The sequence below is a fragment of the Crotalus tigris genome, unplaced genomic scaffold (genome assembly GCF_016545835.1).
Source record: "Crotalus tigris isolate CLP2741 ecotype Arizona unplaced genomic scaffold, ASM1654583v1 scf7180000018882.255253, whole genome shotgun sequence".
In the NCBI taxonomy this organism is placed as follows: Eukaryota; Metazoa; Chordata; class Lepidosauria; order Squamata; family Viperidae; genus Crotalus; species Crotalus tigris.
In genome coordinates this window covers 53632-80064 of record NW_024097255.1, presented here as the reverse complement: position 1 = coordinate 80064, position 26433 = coordinate 53632, and the positions used below count along the sequence as shown (strand labels likewise).

At 35.5% G+C, this 26433-nt stretch overlaps 1 protein-coding gene across 2 annotated transcripts in view; it reads left to right on the top strand.

The window, feature by feature from the left end:
• The window catches only part of PDIA5 (protein disulfide isomerase family A member 5), a 208743-nt gene that overhangs the window by 141360 nt on the left and 40950 nt on the right, over window positions 1-26433 (top strand). For both annotated transcript variants that reach the window (XM_039357247.1, XM_039357246.1), the window contains exons 9-11: window positions 1666-1757; window positions 1856-1927; window positions 8375-8511. In XM_039357247.1, the coding sequence (XP_039213181.1) occupies window positions 1666-1757; window positions 1856-1927; window positions 8375-8511 (301 nt within the window). The remainder of the gene's footprint in view (window positions 1-1665; window positions 1758-1855; window positions 1928-8374; window positions 8512-26433) is intronic.

Below are 26433 nucleotides of genomic sequence, written 5' to 3'. Positions count from 1 at the left end.
AAAAAGAGCCTTGTACCTGAACAGCTACTGGTATAGCTGTTATTGAAGTTCCAAAGATATCCTGGTGATACAGTTTTCATCAAATATGAATGCTAAGTTAATTTCACTTGCTTGAGATGTTTTTAAGGTATACTTATCTGGAAATGTAACATATTCATGCAGTTTATATTGAGATTTCATCTATATTTCCTGAGCAATTGTCATATCTAAAAAATTAGTAGAATTGTGTGCAAATAATGTCCTTTTCTGGGATTTGGTAGGAGTGTTTCTTTTCATCTATGAAGTTAAAAATAAAATAGATTGTTTCCACTCCCTTTGGTTTATCTAGCTTTTACAAATTAATGTGCAAATGTATTATATAGTCTGGCCACGGTATCCTGTTCTAGTTGTTTGTAGCCGATTTACCTTGCCCAAAATCTTTACTTGTCACAGGAGACACAATAACCAAGGGATTCTTTAGAAACCTAATAGAGAAAAAAAATATTAGATCTAAAAGAGAAATTGCAAATTTAATTTTCTGCAAAAGTTTTTTTTCCCCCAGGGTCATGGTCATCTCATATATTTAGAGAAATATTCAGACAATTAAGAGATCTTCACAATCCACATGTGGCTAAGATTATAACAAATATATATTTTACTATTCATGCTACTGATTTAATCCAGCATGATATGCATGGAATTCTCCCCCGATTATCTTTGTAACAATCTTGTAAAATACCTTAGGCTAAGTGGTTGTGATTTGTTGTACAAAGCTTTCATAAAGTTTTATGGCATGATTTCAATTCTCTTTGGTCATTTCCAACCATCAATCATTATGAAACCATATATGTTCTCAGAAGCCTGTCATGCAGTTATAGAATCTGAATATGTTAGTCATGATGGCAGACATGAGCAAAGTACTTACATCATAAAGAAATTGCTATCAAAGTAGGCTTTTACTGTATAATTTACAGTATCACCAGTAGGACTTATTAAGCTTCCTCTGTTATGTCCTTAACACCACAGCAAACGTAAGACTTACTTACATGACAACGATTGATAGAAAGGAATGTATTAACAGAATGACATTTAATAGACTTTTAAAATAATAATTTGCCCAAGAATCGTTGATTAATTGCTAGCACTGACACTATGGCAAGAATAAAAGACGAGAGCTGAAGTACTAATTATATGATGTCTGTTTTAAATTGATTCCCAAGTTATGCATGCAGTAGCACACTTTATTGTTTAGACAGTTTTCCCACATCATTGCATATGTTTGCTACCATATTAAGTGGTGGGATAGAGGATGATCTCTAGATGTTGCTGAACTGCAACTCCCAGCTGCCTTTATCACAAAAACTCTGTTTGGGGCTGCTGAGAATTGTAACTTTTGGGGACTATAGATTCTATAATTACACTCTATGAGGCCACAATTAATTTTTCTTCATAAATACAGCAGCAAGTCCCAGCATGTAAAAATAGCCAAAATTTTACTGAACATCTATAAGCCCATAAAGGAATGAATCAGAAGATATGTAAGTGGGATGAGTCCCTTGGATTTTAAGTGGGAGTTGCTAGCAACTACATGTTCTTTTCAAATATTATTTTCCTGCAGTTAATGTTGGGTTTTCAAGTTTTGGAAGAACTGATTGGAGTAAGGATCTTTTGATTCTGTCATTGCAGGTACTCGCAGGGATGAATGTCTACTCATCTGAATTCGAAAAAATAAAAGAAGAATATAATATCCGGGGATATCCAACAATATGCTACTTTGAGTCAGTTTCTACATACTCCCCGCATAAGTATTGCATATAATTGTCTATCTATATTTATCCTTGTATCCCAACTCTTCTCTGTTTCACTGCTTTTACAGAAAGGGGAAATTCCTGTTTAATTATGAAAACTATGGTGCTACAGCAAAGGACATTGGAGAATGGCTGCAAAAGTGAGTTTTTAAAGTTGACATCACCATCTTTGAGAATGAAATTTTTTGATGAGCAGTAGGGGGAAAATCTAAATAATATATTACAATGTAATCTTGAGTTAAAGGTAAACGAGCTCTCACTGATTTTCATTTGTCATGCTTTCTATTTTGCATGTGTTAATTACAATTCTCCATTATCTTTTACTGAGCATTGATTTCACTTAAGCTTTATGAAAAAAACCCTTTTTGTCAGTCTCTCCTTTGTAACTCAGTTAGAATATATTGTCCAATAGTTCTGCATGTTTCTTTTCTCTTTGGCTAGTGGGGGCAGCGGTGGACAAACTTAACGATGTACATGCAATAATCATCACAGAGAAACAGTGACATTTCTATCCTCAGATCTGTAAGATCAATCTTGATTTCTTGTAATACATTCCTTCTTTTTAGGGCCAATAATGCATCTTAGGCATTTGACAAGGAACGAAATGATGCAATCATGACTATATATAGCATATTCATTGCCCAAAGCATCTTGGAGAAAGCGCAGCATAGGTTGAAAAATTACAAAGAGGAGATACAGGAAAATATGCAAGGGTCTCATGGAAAGTTATTTACCAATTATTTGCCTGCGTTAATAGTGCTGGTGTCTCTATGCCATGATACTGCTAAGAAAATTTGTTTTTCTGTATAATATTTGAGCCATGTGCAATCCAGAAATGATTCAAATATATTCATGTATTTGGTCTTCTGTCAGACGTGCCTGGCCATTATTTGTTCTGAAAGCAAATTGAGACATTGTACTGTTCTAAGGATTTAGAGTGATATATTGTGTTAGGAGCACATGAGTCAGTGATGATTTACCACTAGGTAAAGTTGAGTGCTTAAAGCTTAAAGCTTCTTTGAGAATAAGTGATATTTTTTTTGTATCTGTTACCTGAATTACCCTAATAATACCTGTCAAAAGACGATAAATGTCACCCCAAAATTAAACATTTGGCAGAATAGGCTGAATTGGAAAAGAAGGTAAGTCTCATCTTAAGTCCTGTAACTCTGCAGCTGGACTGAAACACGCTTGGACACATCCAATTCAAATTGGACAATAATGTCACGGTGGATTGGTAATTTGCATTGCTTTTTATTCTTCCCATATTTGATGCATACATATCAACTATTCCCTTTTGGGTTATACAGCATTAGGCAGAGACAGAAAAGAAGTAAGAAATATAAAGTCAAAGACACTAAAGATGTGAAATAAGAAAAAGGAAAGGAAGCATCAGTAAAACCAGTTTACATGAACACCATTTGTTATACTTCTTCATACATTTCTGTCCTTGCATATTCTCCTTGCTTCTACCATATCTGCCCATCGCTCCATACATTGATTGCCCTTTATTTTTTACGCTTCTCACTTCTCTGTTTTTCAGAATCTCATCAGTTCCATCTAAACATGACTCCATCTTTTTCTTTTTTTTACTTCACTTTTCCTTCATTTGTTTTGCAGGTTTATCCTTGTTCATTTTCTCTGTATTTCTGTCAACATGTGCACGCCTGAATATTCCTTCCCCCATTTTCCCCATCTTTGTTATACATTCTATCAAGAAATAAAAATTCATCGACTTTTTCTGCTTTTTTGCTTTCTATGTAACAATTGTTCTCTAAAACTTCAGATATATAATCCTCGTGGCCTCTTCCAACTGACCTCTCTGCAAATCATTTGGATTCTCAGCAAACAACATGACACCATCTGCATACAAAACTACCTACACATTCATTCCCTTAACAAATACCCATCTAACCCGGCCACAAATTAAGAACCAAGGGAACATCATAAATCTTTCCTTTACTTCCTACTCATGTTCAGTCATCCCATTAATTCTTACCCATGCTAGAATGAATGCAACAGATAAATCACACAAAATTTTAAAAAATCCACTCATCACATCCACAATCAAAAATTCCGTATTAACCCAAAGTATTCCATAATTCAAATTTGTTCATTTGTGATTATCATACACAAATAAAAATTCTTTCTCACATTTATATATTTCTCAGTAATCTGCTAAAGATCAGTAATTTGGTCTTGCCATAGCTTCCTATTCATGTTTAACAAACTCCCCCTTGCTACCTTTCTCTTTGAAAATGGTAACAATAACATCCTTCCAGTTGTCAGACCCGTGTGCAATTTTCATATACATGTAAACCAACTCACACAGCTACTCCATGAATGAGTCACATATGTTTTTAATATTTCATATGCCAACAGCCTTTCAACATTTCAGTTGCATTTATGCTTTCTTTTTCATCATTCTTTTCCAGGAGAATAATTTTAATAGCATTAATGTCAATACCATTGTTCATATTGCTATTATTCACATTTAGATCAATAAAATACTCCAACATTTCCTTACTTTAGTATCAGCCCAAATTATCTCTTCACTTTTACTGTTAATTTATTTTGCTCTTCAGCAGGGCTCCCTGTTGAGACCTGTTCACCCCTTTCCAAAACATTAAAAAAAAAAACTGTCAGAACTGCTTTTTACACATCTGCCACTTTAATCTTAACAATCCATGGCTCTCTTTAAATATATTTTTATAACTATCTTTTTCTTTTGCACACTATCTTTCAGATTCATTTTTATTGCATTCTTATATGTACTTTTTCTTTATTCATAGCCTCCTGCTTTATATCAACTAGATAACTATCCTATTTCTTATTTCCCATTAAATGTAATGTAATATGCAATATAATTCTTTTTACTCTCTTTCAAGCAGCTCTATTTCTTTCTTCCTTAGGTCCTCTTTCCATGCATTCTGTTGTGAATTTTATCTCCTTTTTTATACACTGCTCATATTTTCTTTTTTGTTCACCCCTATTTTTGTTAACCCCTATTTCTTTCATAACTCCCATTCCTTTAACTTTTCTCTTTTTCTTTCACATCCATTTTTCTCAAGTTTCACTGTTAATTCTACCCACAAATGGTTTGTTCCATTCAAGAACCTCTCATCACTCTTGTAACTGTCACACATGTATACCTGCATTTGTCCAAAACTACCTGTACACTTTCATTTCTGGGCAGATATTCATCAACTCAACTCCATTCTATAAGATCTGATGACTTTGCTTCGGATTTGTTATACTGTTCCTCTTTTTTCTTAGTATCGCAAGACTTGTATATTTTTCTTCAGTTTCATTTCATTTGTTAATTCATGCTCTTGGTTCTTTTTCTTGTCTTGGATTCCAGAACACAACCTTGCATGTGCCATACTTGTTATTAGATAGGCCCATATTCATCTCTGTGTCCACAGTGGCTGCAGGTTGTAAAAAAAGTTGACCAGAGGTTGATCACACGTTCATGGTTGCCACGTTGACTTTTTTTTTATCCCCTTTTCCCTCAGCAGGCACCCTTCACTATAAATCATGGCTGTCATGAATCCAGGCTTTCACATTTTCTTTTTTCAAGTAAGATGGAGATGCATATGCTAAGGCTACCAATTTTAGTTTTACAGTTAGTCCTTGACTTAACAACAGTTCATTTAGTCACTGTTCAAAGTTACAATGGCACTGAAAAAAGTGACTTATGACCATTCCAGCATGGTCGTGTGTTTAAAATGCAGACGCTTGGAACCGTGTTACTAACTTAACAACTCTTAGACAGATCTTTTAAGGAGCACAGGTGTGTTTCTCTTAACTCCATGTAATGCAATTAAAAGGAAGCACTAATTATTGCAGATCTGGAAGCAATTTAAAATAGGCTTGTTTGGGAATTGTGTGTTCCAAGGTCCCTGGTTTGCTCTCAGTACTTTCTGATTGTGTGTTGGAGAGTGGGGGTTTTGTGTCAGAAGAGGCATCACAGAACATTTAGGCTGCAGCTTCTTACAGTGTTAAACATTAAGTACATTCAGCACCTGCTGTGCAGATCAAAGAGAGAAAAATGTCCTTAGTGTTAAAGCCTCTTTGGTCTTTTTAAGAAAGCATGACCAATGAATGCAGAGAGGTTTTCTTTCCCTTCCCTGAATAATGATGCATGCCTTCATCACCTTCAACACCTCCTTGTGCCTCAGCAAGGAGGTCCTTATCTCTTGGCGACCACATGTGAACCATTTGAAGAAACTTCTAGAGTTATTTCCCCCCCCTTCATTTCAGTTTTTCCACGTTATAGTTTCCTAATCCCGCTAATATTCAATACTTTTATATCAGTGCCATGACAGCTACTGAATGCAGTTACTGAATGCAAAGCAAAAACAGCTGCAGACTGTTTCCAACGATAATGTCTGCTAACAAGCCACTCTGGGCTTTGGCTGACATTTCAGCCATCTAGAGTTAAAGGCAGCTGTTTGTTCTCTATTAATTTTCAATGCATGTTTAATAGTTTCCCACAAGAAAATAAAATGATGCTGCAGCTTTTTTCCTCTCTCTCCAGAAGAAATCAATAGTGGGGAAAAGAAAGTCATATTGAGAAAACATGCTTTAGTTGAGACCTAACAATAATTACAGTTGCTGCTATAAATTGTTTGCAGTGTAAGCCTGGTAGATATGCACAGTAATAATAAGTAATAACTCAAATATGATTTTAGTATGAATGGTCCGGCGTTCTGCAACAGTCATTCAAAAATGCTGGAAAAGTATAATGGAACATTTTGATGTACCGTATTTTCCGGCGTATAAGGCGACCCGGCATATAAGACAACCCCTGACTTCGGCGCCGATTTCCATGCCTAGAAAATTGTCTTATCCGCCGGAAACTACCGTAATTTCCGGCGTATAAGACGACTTGGCGTATAAGACGACCCCCGACTTCGGCGCCGATTTCCACGCTTTAGAAAGTTGCCTTATACGCCGGAAAATACAATATGTTTGCCCTATATGGAAATAATAAACTACATTAAATAAATAACTTCTATTACTTAGTATCCCGTTTCAGACTGAGCACACACATACTTGTAAGGAGCTTTATGGCCGCTAATAAGAATAGAATAGAAGAATAAGAACAGAAGGAATAGAAGAATAAGAAGGGAAAGGCAGCAGAAATTCCCCTATACAGTTTCAGGGGGTCGAGAGGTTGGTAGGACGTTTTGCTATGACTGTGGCAGCAGAGGAAGCTGGGGAAAAATGCTGGAAAGATGGGCAGACATGCAGGTGGGATATCCTGTGCTGGAATATTGGCAGCAGGAGGTAAGGGAGGAATAGAAGGTCCTGGGAAGAGAGGGAGAGGAGTGAGATACATTGCACTAGAATCTGTAGAGATGAGAGAGTTGTTGATGTGTACCACTCTGGTTCCTTGCTTCTCAATATCACAATTCCTCTCTTTATCTGGAAAGGTAACTGGATACTTGGCAGGAGATCAGAGAGTCTTCAAAATAACTGATGGAAAAGGACAGAATCTTGTCTTAATTAATTTCCAAAATATGGATACCCATTTAAGGAATTCATCTGAAAGACTTCCGATATGTTCTAAGTCACTTTGTTTTATATCCGAAAACTCTGATGAACTATTTGACCTTGTTCTTAAAGACAATTTTATGAACAGTTAACTTTCTTCATAAAATTCATTTGAGACAAATGAAAAGCTGCTAAGTAAAATAGAGACATAAAGGAGAAATGCTTCATTCCTTTAGATAATCACTTTTGGATTGTGGTACTGTATAAACTGTATACACCAGTATAAACTGTACTAATTGCCTGGCAGAGATTGCTCAACTATTTCTGTTCATTTCTGGATATAAGTCTACATACTTCCCCACCTCTCACCTCCCAACTTGCTAAATGACTGTTATTTGTCTTCTGTAAAAAAATGACTATTTTCAGCAGTGTTGGGTCTAAAAGAATGATGCAGTTACAGTATTAACACACTTTATGGTTTGCATTCATTAGCAACTTTTCATTGGATGGTATTTTTGTATTATGCTTCACTGTCAAATCGCAACAGATTATTTATAGAAGTTAAGGAGAAAATTAACAAGGCATGTCCCTTGTTCCATCTTAAAGTTTTTTTTGTATGTAGCCTGTAATTACCATTATTATTCTTACAAAATTTCTGTGCCAGGTGCCTCTCCATCCTCCTCATCCTTTTTTAAATTTGTATTTAATGATTATCCTCCTTGAACAGAGACTTACTTTTATCAAATTACTGTATTGCATGTTCACATTTACATAATCAGGTGAATTATGACCTAGACAGCTGCTCTTTACCTTCAAAGAGCCCTTGTGGTGCAGTGGATAGAATATTGCAGGCAAACTCTGTTCACAGCCTGGAGTTTGATCCTGATTGACTCAAGGTTGACTCAGCCTTCCATCCTTCTAAGGTTGGTAAAATAGAACCCAAATTGTTGGGGGCAATATGCTGATGTTCTGAACTGCTCAGAGAATGCTGTAAAGCACTGTGGAGAAGTATATAAACCTATTACTATTGATGTTATTACTATTGGTAGTACCTTCTGAATATGGCCTACTGTGTTTGTTTTTTATAGTCCTCAGCCACCTAAGCCACAGACTCCTGAGACTCCTTGGTCAGAAGAAGAAAACACTGTTTTTCACCTAACAGATGATGATTTTGACAAGTTTATCAAGGAACATTCTTCTGTATTAGTGATGTTCTATGCACCATGTGAGTATGTTTTAATTTATACCCAGATTCAAACCATCTGCAGAATGAAATGGGCATATTATATATAGCAACCTTTATTTGTACAGTACAGCTTGTATGTTGAAACATGGAATGACAGAGCGGACAAGTTGTCTAGAACATCTTGGAAAGGTAATTGGTTTGTAGTGATTCAGATGTGACAAACAGATTTAAAATTAATTTAAAATAATTGCCCAGAAAGAATGTTTACTTGGAATCACTTGTTATATAAAAATTCTTGACTCACCTAAGAAGTTAATGAACTTCATGGGGGTGGGCAATGAATCCTTTCTGCTGGTTGTCTGTTAATAATTCTATGCTGTTTAGGAATCACCACAGCTGTCCATAATTGACTCTGAAATGTAAATTCATAAAGCTCATTATTGTATTAGCTGCTGATATGGGTTTCACTCCATGTACATTCATCTTTTTGGACCATTGCTACATAAGGATGTGTCCTATGCCATTTTAATTCTTTTTTGCCTCGGATATCATGGTTTTAGTGATAGCATTTATATTATACTACAACACATATGTCTTCAGAGTCTCTTTTGTTTTATGAATATCTGACATGATTTCTTAGTTCACACCATAATCTTTACAAACACGTAGAATGGGCACCCTTGAACTATTGGTCAAACTGAATTGAAAATATTTGGAAACCAAGTCCAAGGTCAAATATTGTCAGTTATGTGCACTGTCCACTGAATGCAAATCCTTAAAATTGAGAAACTACTGATATCAATAGACATAGAATTCTCAGAGAGGTGGGATTAGTAGAATTACATCTTCATTCAACATCCCTTTTATAAATAATGTATTTTTGAGAAATTCAAGACCTAGTCCCCCACATACACACACTCATTGAAGGATGACAAAAAAGGTGGTATTCTGAGGGTCTCATCTGGAGTGTACCATAGTTTCATGATATTTTATGTAATTCTTTGATTAATCTTCACTCCTCCTGGAAAAGATATCTGAATGAAGAATCACTGCCAATTTGAATCATATTTTAGTTATTTCTTCTCCAGGCCTTCCTTTCTTTTTCTTGAAATTATACAAGTGTGGATAATGCTGTGGCGAGAACATAGGTTTCTGTAATGGTGGAGATTCTAAATTTTAGTTTCAGGTATTATACTGGAAGCTGTTTAGAACGGGACTCGACAACCTCTGGTCCATGGATTGGTCCGGGGCCTGTTGGGAACAGGACTGTACAAGTGAGCAAAGCTTCATCGGCACATGCATGGGATATAGGTAGCGCACAAAACCATCCCCCCTTCCCACTGCTGCTGATCTGTGAAAAAATTGTTTTCCCTGAAACCAGTCCCTGGTATCAAAAAGGTTGGGGCTGCTGGTTTAGAACATAGTGCTTGACTTACAACTTATGACCACAGTTAAGCTCCAGATTTCTGTTGCTAAGCAAGGCAGTTATTGTGCCTCATTTTAAAACCTTTTTTGCTACAGTTGTTAAGTGAATCACTGCAATTGTTAAGCGAATCTGGCTTCCCTCGTTGACTTTGCTTCTTAGAAGCTGGCTGGAAAAGTAACAAATGGTGATCACATGACCCTGGGATAGTGCAACTGTCGTAAATACATGCCAGTTGCCCAGCACCTGAATTTTGATCACATGGCCATGGGGATGCTGCAACAATCATAAGTGTGAAAGCCGGCCATACATCACTTTTTTCAATGCTGTTGTTAACTTCAACGGTCGCTAAACAAATGGTTGTAAGCCAAGGATTATGTGTACATTTTATAATTTGGAATGTTCTTAAATGATGCAGCAGTATTCAGCAGAACCAGGAACTACCTTACAGATATGAAAATGCTAATGAAGTATTTTTTGCCTGATTGAGTCTCTACAGTGAAACTCCCCACCACCACCAAACTTTCTCCCAAATACTGAAGCTTTTGAAATAGAAGTATAAATTCCCCGAGGCCCTATTTAAAAACTCAAGATCATTTTGTTAAACAGAGTAAATATTGAACAGACTTTCCCAGATGCAGATTTAGAGGCAAAATTAAATCATTACTATTCACTGACATTTTATTTTTTATTTCAATGTGCCTGAAAAGCCAATTGGGTGCAGCTGGATTCCACAATTGAAAGACATTTTTTTTTCTTGGACCATTCATGGGCTGCTGAATTGTTTTGTGTAATGATGCTTCCTTCTTCTCCCCCAGGAGTGGAATTGCAGAACCCTCAAGAATTCATTGTGATGTAATACACAACCTGTAATGATATTTTGGGAATGAAATCTTTTGTATTCAGCCTAAACCAGATACTGCTATTGATGCAGAATCAATTATGGGATTGTCTGGTAATTGGATCAGTGTCAATTTATGGCACTGGATGACATGGCAGGCTGTTTAGAGTAGTACATTCCATCACATCTTATGGATCCTTGCTCTATTTGGCTTGGAATGTGTAGCTTGAAAGTTATTAAAAGAAGCCTTAATAGAGAAACTTACAATATGAGGTAAATATCTCCTGTTTAAAGGAAGTATAGAGAATAAGGAAGATGACCTTGACAGAGATAAACCAGCTCCATTACCATAGCAATGAGGGAAAAACATGGTTTAAGTCCAAAACAAATCAAATCTCTATAAAAGTAGTTACAGCTTTCCTGATAGGAGACCATTATTAGACCAGTTCCAAAGAAGCCAACACTGAATCTTTTGGAGATGGGCAATTATAGTTGAATAAGAGAGTGGTGGTTTAAGTATGAGTAGACCTGGATGCAGCAAATCATCTTGAGCTACTGTATTTCAAATAGGCTTCAGAGCAGGTAATGTGGTTGAAACTGACTTGCTCAGTCTGATGGATGATCTTTGTGGACTGACATGGAAAGTTACTCTCATGATTGTTCTCAACATTTCTGCTACTTTTGAAACAATTGATTGTGATGTGATATCCTTCTGGGAATTGGAGACAATTTTTCTTTCCTAGTGAATTTTTGGCAATGTTACTTGGAAATAGTTGCTCCCTGAAATAGACGCTAACCCATGTTGTCCTTCTGGGTTCTATTTTGTCTCTGATGTTTTCAATATTTTCATGAAAGTCTTAAGAGAGCAGCAGATGATGTGGAGCTGGGTGTTGTCATTTTGTTGATGACATGCAAATCTGTTTCTCTGCATCATCTTGAAGTAATGGTGTGTTCTACTGAATGTCCGCCTGCCCTTGGTAAATGGAAAATGAATCCAGACAAGAATGAATTATTTATTGTAATGAGTTACAATTCCAGAAAGAGAGTAGACCTCAGTATGGGGCCACACTGTCTCAGAAGGAACAGTAATTTGATGGGGGGGAAGTTGCTTCTGGACCAATTTCTCTCTGCTTTCTCAGCTAGAAACAGACAAGAGCTCCTCTGTGAGGGAGATGGGTGGCTAAAAATTTTTGTACAGCATATAAATAAATAAATAATAAATTCTGCATCAACTGGGTCCCTTACTGGAAAAAAAATTGGTCTTAATTTTCTGGTATATGCACTGGTGACCTCCACCCTTGATAATGTCAACACTGCTAACATAGACTGTTCTTGCTTTGACAACATATGGAGATGCAGCCATTTTCTTTTCCTTTATGTTTTATTCATGACAGATAACTTCTATACCAAGATATTTGTCTATTCCGAATGCTGCAAAATTTGGAAGCTAAGATGGCCTCTGGAAGTTTTTAAAAACGTTCCCATTTTTATATGAACTAAAAGAATTGTAGTTTCTTCCCAATGAACTCTAATGTACTTCTTGGTACACTGAAAGCCCAATTTGGCTTAGGCTACAGAATGACACTTTTCAACACAGTATGGTTCCTTCTCAGCTTATTGATATTATCTAAGGAAATTTGTGTAAAGATATAGGCTCCTTTTGCATGAATTGAGCTTTCCTTGTAGCCACCCTGGCTCTTTTCTTTCTCCACTGTGTTTAGGGACTCAGTCTTTTAATTTCCTTTCTATAAGAAAATATGTCCATTTGAATACACATTTATCTGTTTTTAGTTGGTCTTAAGGCCTCTGATTTAATTTTGATATGTTTTGTCATAAGCTACTGAGATAGATCAATAAAGCTCATCAATAAATGTAGTGATAATAAGTCTAATAAACAAGGCTAGGTAGCCTTCTTCAGTTGTAGTAAATAAAATCAAATTTTTATTATGGTCACAAACTAGGATAACATTTGCAGTAAAGTTTATGGTAGTTAATCCTATGCACTTAGAGAATAGCAAATTGGACAAGACTGCTATACAGTATCTTTTTAGTTTTGGGAAGATTCTAAATTGCCATCTATTATCAATCTGAAGAGATAATGTGGTTAGGAATAATTATTTGATCTTATGTGCATCCTTTAAAATTTTCTTCTCATCTTACAGTTCACAGAGGGACTAAAGTTAGGTTTCATAGGGTATTATTTTTCCTTTTTTTTTCTTTTGTTGATTGCTGCTCTAGTAGAAAAGAATTAGAAATGTTGTCCAGTATCTGCAGGTCCATATGTTTCCTAATCCCAGTTTAATTGCTTCATTCCCTCTGAGCTACATTGATAATACTCTTTTTTTTTAATAAAAAGGTATTTATTGTCTTACTGTTCGTGGCACATTTCAAAAACCTTGGCATCATCCTTATGATCATTCATATTAGTTATGATATTTAATATGCATCCCATTGTGTAGCTGATAACTAGGGATTTCACATAGCATGCCTGACCAAGACTGCTTATTGTTTGTTGAATGAATTCAATTCAGATTGCCTGCTTCCAATTTATATGTATACATGCACATACACAATATATATACATTTTACCATATTCCAAAATACATAAAATAAGAAAAAGAAGCATAGCTAGCTCTAGTTTACACCATCATTGTTCATGTACCTCCCTCTATTTGCTATCCTTGAAAATTATACATGCTTCTTTTTTTAAATTTTGCTGTTTCTTCTTTAAATTTATTACCTTCTCTTTTTCAGGATCTCCTCTCCATGTAAAAATACTTTTTCAATTTTCTTCCTCCTCTTGTCTCACTCATTTTCCCTTCATTTATTTATTTTGCAATTAATCCTCATTCGTATTGTCTATCACACTTTCTCTTTCTCTTAGTTTCACAAGCACACAACATAATTTATTTTATTTCATTTGTTAATTCATGCTCTTTATTATTTTATCCTTTTATATTCCAAGTCACGGTCTTTCATATACCATGGTGTGCCAGTTATAGACATGGTTAATTAATATTTTTGATAATATAGATAAGGTATAAATTAGCTCACCTTTCTTAGTTATACCCCTACCAGATGCAGCCAAAACTAAGAACAGTACCAAGTCAGTTGTGGCACATTTTAGTCAGTACGTCAGAAGTGCAATAAAAATTTTATGCAGGCATATCGTTGCACCTTGCAAGCCAACATACTGTTGCCCATACCCCATCAAGTATTTGTACTCACACACATCCAGGATCTGTCTAGATTAAGATCCCATTCAAGATTATAAAATCTTTCTAAGAAGCACATTTAGAACTCTTGCTGGTAAGGAAGATGAAAGTTAATGAATAGTAATGAATAGTATCTTTTTACTGGAATTCCCTTCAGATGACATTAAGTGACTTAAAATATATTACAAGATAATTAACAGAAGCTGAATATCATAAGCCATTTTCTTTATGATTAAAATATTTTTCCAGATATGTTGTATTGGCTAATGGAGTCACATTATAAATGTTACAAAATTATTTCATCAAAGCAATGCATTAAACACAAGGATTTGATTTATTAGTTCAACCTTGGTGCAAATTAAAGGTTATAAATGTATTAGTACAAAAACAACAGATAGCAAACAAAGACCACAAGTGATGCCAACTACCATAAATTAATTTCTTTTAAATTGAAATTTTGTGTATGTGAGTTTTGTAGCACTGATTCATTTACTAATATGCCATAGGGTGATTAACATTCTACAAATCATTTGTTTATTAAAGTGGATGATTAACATCATACAAATCATTTGTTTATTTTTGGAGAGATATAGGGGAGTCTTCCCACTCCTGTGCTATTGAATATTAATAAATGGGATGCAGTTTAGACATTTGAATTTGAAATAGTTGCATCAGTAGTAAAAGTAGGGTAATACAACAATTTGCTACATGCTGCCATTGATAAAACACCCAGATTACGTGCATTCCTTATTTCACCTTGTCTAACAGTATGTTCCTGAATAAAGTGCGCTATAGCATTGACAATACAAATGAAAATGGAGCCAAGACAGCTTCCATGGAAGGATTGTTTCTGGAGATGTTTCTGCCTCATTATCAAGGATTCCCCCATTCTTCCAAGTCCACCTCCAAAGAGCAGAGCCCCTAGTTTTCTAGAGATATTTTTAGGGATGCTCTTGAGAAACTAGGATAAAGTAGTCAGTCTTGGCTGGTCCCCTTCCGTAAGGTTTTCTTTATCGCCAAAATAAATAAAGTTGAATTATTTAATGCACATGATTGACAGCATATGTGCATCTGAGTGGATACGTGTAAATTTTCTATCACATATAAAGTGATAACAGCAACCAATCAATCAGACTTGGCATGGAAGTATAACACTCAAGCAATGTGTTTGTGGACTTTCTAAGGGAGTAGCTTCTCAGTCTAGCACTTAGGAAAGAGCTAGAAATTGTTGGGGCAGAGTTAACACAACCAACAACCACTCAGTTTAAGGACTGAAAAGCACAAGACAAAGAGTCTTTAGAAATGTAGGAAAGACAGGAAGAAGAAGCAACGGGTTAAATTGCCATAGGATTCTTAGTGAATTGCATCCTCATACAGTCAGAGAGGACAGTCAGTTGTTTAATATGCCTGCTATCTTACAATAAGAAATCTTATCAAGCTGTGTCATGTTAAGAATCTGAGAGACTTCTGCTGAGTTTCAACCTAATAGCTGATTTAAGCCATGTAAAGAGGGGTGGGTGGGAGATTTATTGCTGAGTCTTGGTCCAGGGAGCCTGACATCACCTGAGAGCCTGTGCATTGTAAAGCATTTCTTATAGATAGTAAATTATTGAAAGAGAACTGGATGGTGCATTTGAAGATAGAAAATTATGCATTAGGCTAGAGGGAGTTTGATAAAGTAAGCTGAAAATTGGTGAAAAATGAGACAGACCTCTTTAGTGAAGCAGTGTCTGAAAAGAAGTGATTTTTTTTTTCTTTAAACACCCTGTGGGAGAAACCATCATACATTGCAATAGTTCCTAAATTTGGAATCTTGCATCATTGATAAAAAGTGATCTGAAGCAGAAGAGAGAAATTAAAGAAGACAAACTGTTTTCCTTTGCCTATTGATTATTGATTTGGGGCAATGGGAGGAAGTATCTTCCCTGAAGCTCATTCTGTTTCTCCCCAAAGCATTTCAGAGACAGAACTTGGAATCTTGTTTCAAAAATGACAACATGTTTAGCTGTGTATGTGCATGTAGACATTTGGGAGGGGCGGGGGGGGATTCAGATTGTGGCAGTACAGTACATGATTGCAAACTCTACATAACAAAAAATTAAATGATTGCAAATTCTTCAGCTGTTCTTCATTCTGAAAGCAGTGGATAAAGGGAGAGAAGCACTGCAATTTACCAAGAACACAATTGGGGTAGCAATGGCCCATAACACTAGTCACACTTTTCTCTTTCCTTTTTTCCCTATTTTCAGTTAATTAATCTGACAAAAATCTATAGTAAATTCCAGTGCTTGCAACTATTTTTTTTTTAAAAGTGGTTAGCTTACTAAAAATAGTACTTTTGTCCACTTCTTATTTATTGTTATTATCCTAAGCTGTGGAGGCTAAAAGAACTGCACTTCTGGATCCCTTGCTTTGTATTACTGAGCTGTCAATAGGGCTGATTGAAGTGAAACAAATTGATGAGGATGGTGAGATTACATGATAAGCCTGCCCCACTTTGGCAAATAGTTGTCTCCTGATAGTTAATTCTCTTCTGACATATAGTAAAAGAGCAGAGTTATCAGAGTGCTGCTCTTGTACTACGCTAAAGTCACTGCTTATTGGCCAGTAAAATTTGTTGTACTGTGACTAACAGCTACTGTATGTTATGAGTCCTCTGTGTACTGGAAATCAAAGCCGGTTTATGGTTCATATAATCAATAATAGGAACTGCTCAAATAGGTCTCAAGCTGCTCCATTTTGTAAAAAAAAACAACCGATTAAAAAGGAAGGTATTTGACTATGCTATTCCTGAGACCCTAATTCTATCCAACTTACTCTGCATAAAACTGCAGTAATCCAAACTTTGTTTGCTGAAAATGAAGCATGAAACCTTAGAACCAGAACATTTCCTCACTTTTATTTTTTTATTTATATGACATAAACTTCTTTCTAAATAATGCTCGGGAGCACTTTTTCATTCTATCCAGGAAAGCTCATGTGGTTTAAATTGTTTTTGTGGGTCTGGAAATGGCATTAGATGTTCAAACATACATGCAAACATCCAATCTTATATAATACTGTACAACCTGGGTATGTTAGACTTTGAAAGAGCCGTGTTTAGAAAGCAATATTGCAGGCTAATTCTGCTGATTGCAGACTGGGAGCTGTTCAGCAGTTTGATTCTCACCGGTTCAAGATTGACTCAGCCTTCCATCCTTCTGAGGTCAGTAAAATGAGGACCCAGATTGGGGGCAATATACTGACTCCGTAAACCACTTAAAGAGGGTTGTAAAGCACTGTGAAGCGGTATATAAGTCTAAGTGCTATCGCTATTGTTATAGGGAAGTCCTAAAATGTATCAGATGGTATCTGAAAAAAAAAGATGGAAAGCTATGCCAAGAGAACAAACTATATTTGAAAACTTGCAGCTATTAACACTTGTCAATTAGCTTGTCAGTTAGCTTTCCCCTCTAGTGCATTTATGTTTATGCATATCATTTTTTGCTTAGATCTGGTTAAGTAAAAATGTATTCCATATTTCAAATAACCCAGTGGGACACTTTAGTCCTTGTAAGTTTCCTAAATATCAATGTTTGCTTAACATTAAGAGGTATATTCTATTTACAATAGCAGCATGGCACTTTTTTAGATGGAGATACACTATTCCATTCCCCAACAATGCTGGTATAGTATGATACCAACATGAAGGGACAGGCCAAGTCAAAGAGGTTTTGGGGGCCAAAAAAGATTGATTGAATTGAATTGAATTTGATTGATTCTAATGGTTTCGTTTTAGTCCATTGATTTGTGGCAATATCGTTTGTCATAGATCCCTATATTCAGCCTCTATATATTCTATTTTAAGTAAGCCTTGCTAGAATTTCAAAAGAGTAGCCTTGTAAATCTATATTAAAGCAAAATCATTCAGAAACACATTTATGATGGCATAAGCTTTAATGGATTGCAGTTCACTAAATCAGATGCATGGAGTGAATATGAATGTATGGAGTCGAGATTACGAAAGTTTCCATCATCATAAATTGGATGGATACTTTTCCTTGCTAGGATTGCTAATGTAATTCTTGAACTGGAACTAGACAATGACTAGACCAGTAAGTGAAACTAAAGCTTTGACTTCTTTAGAGGTAGATCATGGAGTTCTAGCATGTTAAAGTAGAATTTGATATATTTTGGTTTAGTAAGTGCTAGTAATAGATAGTCTCATAAGCTTTCAGTCGTGGGGCATAGTCTTATTTGAAATACATGATACCAACTCAGGGCAAAATGCATTTATATAATACATACACCAACAACTGCAGAACCATTCAAAGACAGAGAAATGACAAACAATATCTGGAAAGAGGTAAATTATTCAATGTTGCTTTGCACCGCTGGATGAGCAGCATATAAATTTGATAAATAAATTTGATAAATAAACTTGAAGGGAATTGGTAGAATTTTTCTCCTGAGAATGACAAAGGTACTCAGAGAAACAATCAAATTTCTTAGAACAAAATAGTTCTTGTCATTATTGGCATAGACATGCCACTCATTCAAAGAAGGGCTAAGCATCATCCTGTGAACTTCTTATGCACTGAACATCATCTTTATTGCTGCTCATTCCTCTAAGTCAGCAGTCCCCAATCTTTATGGCTTGGCGGCCCACCTGGGGGAAAAGAAAATTGACCCGCATGCACCGGCCCACTGCTCGCACAAGTTGATTTGGGTGCATGCATGCCAGCCTGCCAGCCACATAGCCTGGTTCTGAACAGGCCATGGCCCGATAGTAGTCTGTGGGTTGGAGACCCCTGCTCTAAGTAGCACACAGAAAATAGATGACACCCAAAGAATCTTTTCTTTGAAGGGAGTGAAAAAGGAAAGGGAGGATTTTAAATCCTGGATACATGTAGTTATCATATCAGATATAGGAAGGATTTTGGTGTCGAGGAAATATGAATGTGTTCCAATATCAACAAGGCAGTTTTGGGTATTCAGATGACTGAAAGGAAACAGTTTTGTTCCAAATATAATATCAAACATGGAATGAGACCAGGTCACTTACAGGACCAGCTTTTTGCTATTGGATCAGTCTGTTCCAAGCCTTTTTATAAGGCCTTAAAACAAATGTGGTTGAGCTTGGGAAACCAGTTGGTGCGGTTATTCTGGTTATATTGATGGTGTTAATTGATTTTATCTTAGCTGCTATATTTGTCATGTATTTTTTTGTGTGGGATGTTTTTATTTTCTGTTAGCTGCTCAGAGTCAAATGTTGGAGATGAGTAGCTATATAAATAGAATAAATAAATTTTTTTCAAAAGGCATTAGGCTGAGTATTTCAAGTGTTCCAAATGACATAGTTGAGTTGTTGTCTAGTGACTCATAAAGTGATTGCTTTTTTCATTATTTTTAAAGTCATAGCAGCAAAATAATCAGCTTACAGCAACTGATATACTAATGTAGACTATGATGTGGGCTATTGAGAGAAAAGAAGTACAATAGCCAGTCAGAAGATTATCGACCATTCTTACCATGCCTAGAGCACTATGGCTAGGTTGAAAACTCTGAACAATCCCTGGGTGGTAGCAAAGAGTTCCTGCTTTTTGAAAGTTCATGCTGTCATTTAATATTTGTTAGGATTTTTGTAGCATTAGTCTGCCAGTTGTTCTGGGAAATTAGTATGCTTATTTTTAAAAAATATTGCTATGGGGCAGTTCAAATTCATGTGGGTGGAGGGGTGCATTGGGGAGAGTTTTGTTCTGTAGGCAGAGGGACTGACATGTATATTTAAAGCATTTGAAAAGTCTCCTGTCTGGGTTTTTTTCCTATTGAGAAGTATTTTAGTCTAAACAGATATTCAAATTGATAGGAGTGAGGCTACATTCCTGTGGTTTCATAGAATAATTTATTTTAATATTTTAAATAATAAACATCCTTAACCAGTTACTTGCCATTTGGTTGGTGGTTAGCAGTTGACACAGATTACCACCCTATCTAGTCTTGTGTGATTGAAAAACAAGAGAGCAGTAGCTGGTCCTGATTTTCCATTATGTCCTATGTCTGAGATATTCAAATTATTTTAAGTTTTGTTCCAGTGGAAGGTTTCAAACTTGAAATGAAACATGTATTAGGGATGAGCAACATGTGGACACCAGCATATCCTCAGACAAACCCAGTAGTTTCTTCAGGGTCCTCCTGACTCTTTAAATATTCTTTTAATGAAAGCAAATTAAGAAGCAGGCCTGCTATAAAACACCAGGCTTTAGTATCATGCTTGCATGGAAGAATGCCTTTGGGTCCATAAAGGCCTTATTGAGATGGTAGAGAATATCCTGGAGAGCTAGTTAATGGATGCTCTGTGACTGATGATGCCTTTCAAGATAGCCATTTTGTGAATAAACAGATGTCCAATAGCAGTATTTTGTGAATATGTCAATTACATGCTCTCAAAATTCCAAATATGAGTCTGTCCCAAAATTGGCCTGTTCGAGTTAGGACATACAAATTACATTATAGAGTGTGTAACTTTTCTTTTTCCTTCCTTTGAATCAGTGTTGACTTGAACTGTTCCTGCACGTTTTCAGAAGTGGTTTGCCTTGCGTCCTTCCTAGGGTTGAGTAACCCAAGTTACCTAGCTGGCTTTGTGCCCAAGTAGGGATTAGCATGGGGTATGGGGTATGGACAATTTTGTTTTTTAGAAATGATGAGAAATGTAAATTAACCATCTTTTAAAGCAAGCCTTCTTTGAACTGAAGTTTCTTACCTCAGTTGGAGCTTGAGGGGGGGGAAATAAAAGCAAGAAAATTGAAGAAATTGTTTTGCTCATGCACCAAATTAATTATTGTAAGTAATTTTGGGGGGGGGATGGGGAGGAAATGAGGCTACAATCTTGGTGACTGGAGATACATTATTCTTAGTGAATGGACAGGCTATAATGTTTGTTGCAAATTTAATGTGTTCAGATATAGATTTTTAAAAATATTTATAGCAGATGTATTCATTAATAGAAGCTGGACGCCTCATTCTACATATTCCAGTGATATGTGGCATGACCTAAGCTTCTGGCTTCCAATATTTCTACAAGTTGCATGACAGAAGCAGTAAACTAAAAGAAATCAAGCAAGGAAAAAAAATCAAATAATTTGTTCAGATACTGGAAAGCAATGTAAATGAAACATAATGGATTTAATTTAATAATTTAGTGAAACAAACATGAAGCATGAAATGTGCTTGGATAGATAATGTAAAGTTTATTGAATAAATGTAGCTTTTAGGAAAAATTGGATGATTTTAGTAACAGTTGCATAGTATCACCCTTTCTCATGGATCCTTGCTTTTCAACCACAAGCAACCCTGCAGTTTTAGTCGTAAGACATTGTGGTTGTGAGTCAGGTCACCATATGACTGAACTCAGTTTTACAACCATTTTTATCATAGTTATTAGTTGTTAAATCACCGCGATCATTAAACGAATCACGTGGTTGTAAGTCCAAATGCAGCTTATTCAATGATTGTTGTTTTGCCAGAAAACAGCAATGAAAGAGATCTCTGGGGCTGCTAAATGAAATACTCAAAAGTGAAGAAATGCTACAGCTCACTTAAACACTGAATCCCAGGACAAAGGCATTATTTTGCAACAGAAACAGATATAAAAGGTAAAGGTTTCCCCTTCTGGGAGGGGGTGATGCTCATCTCTTGTTTCTTAGCTGAGGGAGCCAGCGTTGTCCAAAGACATTTCCATGGTCATGTGACCAGTATGTGGTCATGTAAGGCAGTATAGTACAGATTCATATGAATAGGTACCATGAGGGGTGCTGTGCTTTGAGAAATCTCTTCCACTTTGTTCATCTCAGCTGCTAATATAGAAGAGGCTTTGTTTATTGAAAACCACACCAGAATTCAACTGCTGAGAGACATCTTCTTGCAGAATTCTAACCATTAAAGTGAGATTAATATATAACTTAATATTATAAACACTTTGATATCATAATGTAAATAATCCCTCTATAAATATTTTTTCTTGATTTCAAGTCATTATGATTATAGGCTTAGTATAGTTTTGATGAGTTCTTGAGTCTCAGTAATTTGCTCACTTTCTACTTTCTGGCATGGAACAAGCAACCAGGTACTTCCAACCATCCTGAAATTGGAATGCAGAAGAAATTAATTTAGTCTCCCCGAAAAGCAATATTTTTTTTTCATTTTTTCAAAATATACAAGCTGAGAAACATTGCCTATGAAAAGGTAATATTTGGGAGCACATATCGGGATTGCAAATCGGGATACAAGGTTTGTGAAATTGCTCAAAAGTGTTTTGACTGTGCAGATTTAATTGTTCTGCCTCAGTGAACAAACAGCTGATTCAGATACTTGGAAACAGACTTTTTATGAAATTTAGCCCATAAGACAAAACATGTAACAGCCTAAAATTGTTTTCGTAGACTGTTTGAGACAATGTTTAAATCAATTTTGTTATACATTTTTTAAAAATTGCCTAACCTGTTTTGTTTAAAAGGCTCATTTATTATCATACATAGCAACATGGAATCTCAGGTGCCAGTTCCTTATCTCATGTTCACCTTCATTTGTGTCAAGTTCTTCCCAAGAACCTAGGATATTGTAATATATCAGCATAGTAAATGTTTGACCTTTTGTAATTGACAGATGGAAATTTTGTCAATGCACAGATTTTCCAAATGCCTGACAAGATTTTTTGATACAGCACCCAATGTACTAATAACCACTGAATCACCACTGCCAGTTTAGATTATAATTTTTCAACTTTGATTTTGAAATCCTGATAGTATCTGATCTTCTCCAATTCTTCGTTCACATTGCCATATTAATAATCCAACCACAACAAAATTTGTGTTATGAGCCAAGAATTTTATCAAGTTTATATTCAGAAATTCCACAATATTTTAATTCATTTTCACCACTTTTTCAACTATAAATTCCCACCAATTTTCATAACTGGCAAATGATATTTTTTACAGTTGTTCCACTGAATCATTTTGGCAATTGTCTAATATAATTGCTTATAATCTGTTTCTTTCACAAGCTGAGTATATGATTTACTGCTTCTTTGCACAGTTTATACTTTGAACCATTGGAACGTTTTTCAATTCTGGCCTTGATTGCATTAGTCTAAGTAGTTTGCTCTTGAGCAGTCAAAATCAAACCTTCAGTTTCTTTTTTTTAATGTTCTAGTTGTAAGCCATTGCCATTGCCAGGTTTTATCTTTATCTATTTTCCCCTTGATCTTTTGTAGAAATTGATCGTGTAATGCTTTTCCTTGCCAGCATTCTGGTAGTGCTTTTATTATAATTATTTTGATATTCATGTTTTGTTTCCTGCACATTCAATAAGTTCCAACTTCAGTGCTTGTTCTTTACTGTCTTTTACATAACCAGCCAATGCATTCTTTCCTTTTTTTGACTGTTTGTTTGATTTGAAGAAACTTCTGTCTCTATTTCTGTGGGGCAGATATACAATAATATATCAATATCTCTACAGGGATATAATTATAATGAATAAATATCAGTTTTCTCCTTTTTTGGTTCAAATTGCCCAGTTTAGCTGTGTCCAGTTAATAATTCCAGAAGTTTATTGTCTCACGGATACGCCTCAGATTTTGATGATGTTTTCACTGTTGAATTTTGTCTTTAGTAATGTTCTCACTCTTTAAAAATATGATTAGTAAAGAATGCATCCAATTTGTCTATACCTATTATCCAACTGTAAAATGCCCAGTTTTTCAAGCTACATCCTGATGGTTTCTTATAATATTTACCAATGAATGGATTTCAATTTCTGATTTTCCATAAAACTTCAAATCATCCATATAAAGCAAATATGAGATTTTATTATTTTATTTTATTATTATTAGCTGTTTGATAGCCAAGATATGTTTTCTTCAAAATCACTGAAAGTGGGATCATAATAAGGGTGAAATGAATAACCCTGGAAGATGCCTCCTCTAATTAGGTTTTTGTCCAGACTTTTCAGTAGTTGGAGGCACAATCTTCAAATTTAGCACTATTAACTTGAAAAATAAACATTGTGTCCTAAGAAAGTTTCACAAAAATTTATGTTGGGGGTGGGGAAATCTATACATATTTATAATTATTAAGTAAAGAGAAGGCTATAATAAAAAAAATCTGAACAACTGAATTAGGTAGTAAAATTTGATAGACTACCTAATCAGATGGAAGTTGGCAATAAAAATGGTTTATTATCTCTTTTAATCCATAACTTATAAGGGTCATGTAATCAAACACATTTGGATAGAAAGAGTACTTACTCCAAGGTCTATGTTATTATGAGGTTGCAGAAAGGCATCATCACTGTTTTACAGGCTTATGAAGATTTAATTCTGAGCAGTGCTAATGTCGCAACATATTCTATATTTCTATGTCATTTAGAGTTTTGTGTGAAATATTATAGATACTTAATTTCTCCTTTGGGCAATCTGCCACATTTCCTATGCTAAAAGTTTTTGAAGCAGCTTTATGCAAATTCAGAATTTGCATCTCACTGTTGGGGGTCTCTAGTGTACATACTAGTAGCTACATGCCTGTGGTTATGACTTGATCCCTTCAGACCTGTCTGAGAATTAAACCTTTTTGGATCAGTATATTTTTTGTACTCATTAATAATGTTGACAGAGATATGGAATCCACCCAAAATGCTAAGTTCCAAGGTTCGGTCTCTGGCATTTCCATATAAAGGCTTCTCTGAAACTACAGCTAGGAAACTCCTTTCAGGAAGACCTATTTTTCAACTTTGATTTTAAAATCCTGATACTTTCTGATCTTCTCTAATTCTTTCAAAATTGAAATAATTGAATCTGTAAAAGTTGTGCCACCAAAAAGCTAAGAACTAGTTTGAGGGGGGGGGGAGAAGAAAGGAATAAAAAGAAGCATCAGTTGAGAAGATGGATCAGACTAAAAGAATGTAGCCCCTAGAAATGAGCAGCAGAGAAGAAGGGATGATATATAGAAGGAAAAAAGAGCTAAAAACACAGTGGTATTAAGAAGCCAGTGTAGAAAGCAGTGTAAGCCATGTAATTTGAAGCCAAGCAACTCTCACCCCAGTGAGCTGAGTCAGAGTCCAGAGGGGACAGCAAAGAAGACTCTCTGATTTATGTTTTTGAGGAAGGGAGGAAAAAGAAGAAACAGAATTGTCAGGGACTTGCAGTAATGCTCCTGTAAGGAAAAAATATGCTCCAGTAAACTTTTCTGAATGACTTTGGGCCAGTCACGCACTCTCAACACTAGGAAGTTGGAGGTAAGGGTAACCCACTTCTGAAATCTTGCAAAGAAAAAACTGCAGGGACTTGTCCAGATAATTTCCAGAAGTCAAAAACTGACTTGAAGACACACATATACAAAATCCTTTCGGAATTTAATCTTCCCTTCCCATATGTATGTATAAAACAAGATTGAAAGAAAGATGCTATTACAACATCCTAGTTCTTGATAAGAACTCAATGTGTATGAAGGCCAGCACCAGCTAAAGAACTGCCAGCTGTGACTTCACATTATTGCGAAGAGATAATAATAAAGACAACATCAAACAGAAGTGAATACATCATGAAAATGACGAAAAAAATCAAAGTCCTAGTTTAGTGGAGGTAATACCTTCAAGGCAATTAACAGCTGGGCAATTCCAGTCATTAGGTACACTACTGGAATAGTGGATATTATAACGTATCCGTATAGTATATGTGTGAATTCAAGCAGTGTGGTTTTTTGCAATTGACAGATGGAAATTTTGTCAATACAATAATTTTCTAAGTGCCGTTTCTTGATTTTTTGGTACTGCACTTATTTATTTATTTAAATGTATTTATTTTTATTACTATTGGGAATAAGTTGCTGGTCACAAATATTTAAGAAGAATGTTTCATTTTGTTTCTGGGGAAAAATTAGGAAGATAGGGGCTTCCCTCCTGCTAGTGATGGTAAGATTTCTTCACCTTGCCTTCTACACATTCCATAACATCCTTCTCCTATTCTTAACATTCAAGAAATTGTAAAATTCATTCCTTAATTATCTAGATCAGCTGTGGAGGTGAGTGTGTTCTCTTTCCTTTAGACATACTCTGGGAAAAGTTTGTTAAAATAACACAGTGTCTTGCCTTATTTACTTACAAATTAATGCAGCAAGTAATCTCACTTACCATAAGGGGTTCTTCCCAATGTGGATTATCATGAAAAAGCCTTATCCAATGTAGTGCTTTCCAGATGTGCTGGGTTTCAATCAGTCGAATCACTTGGTTCTGTAGGAGTTGCAGATTAACATGGAGTTCCAATCAAAGATGATCAGGAGGGCATCAAGTTAGAAAAAAATATCCTCAGTGCTCTGAGACAACTATTGTAGAAGGAAAGGAAAGAAGGAAAGTATAATTAATTAATCACAAATGTAATCTTGACTTTGGAAATTGGAACTAGGATCTCATTTGTGTAACGTGTATACATTGCAGATCTAGAAGAGACTTGC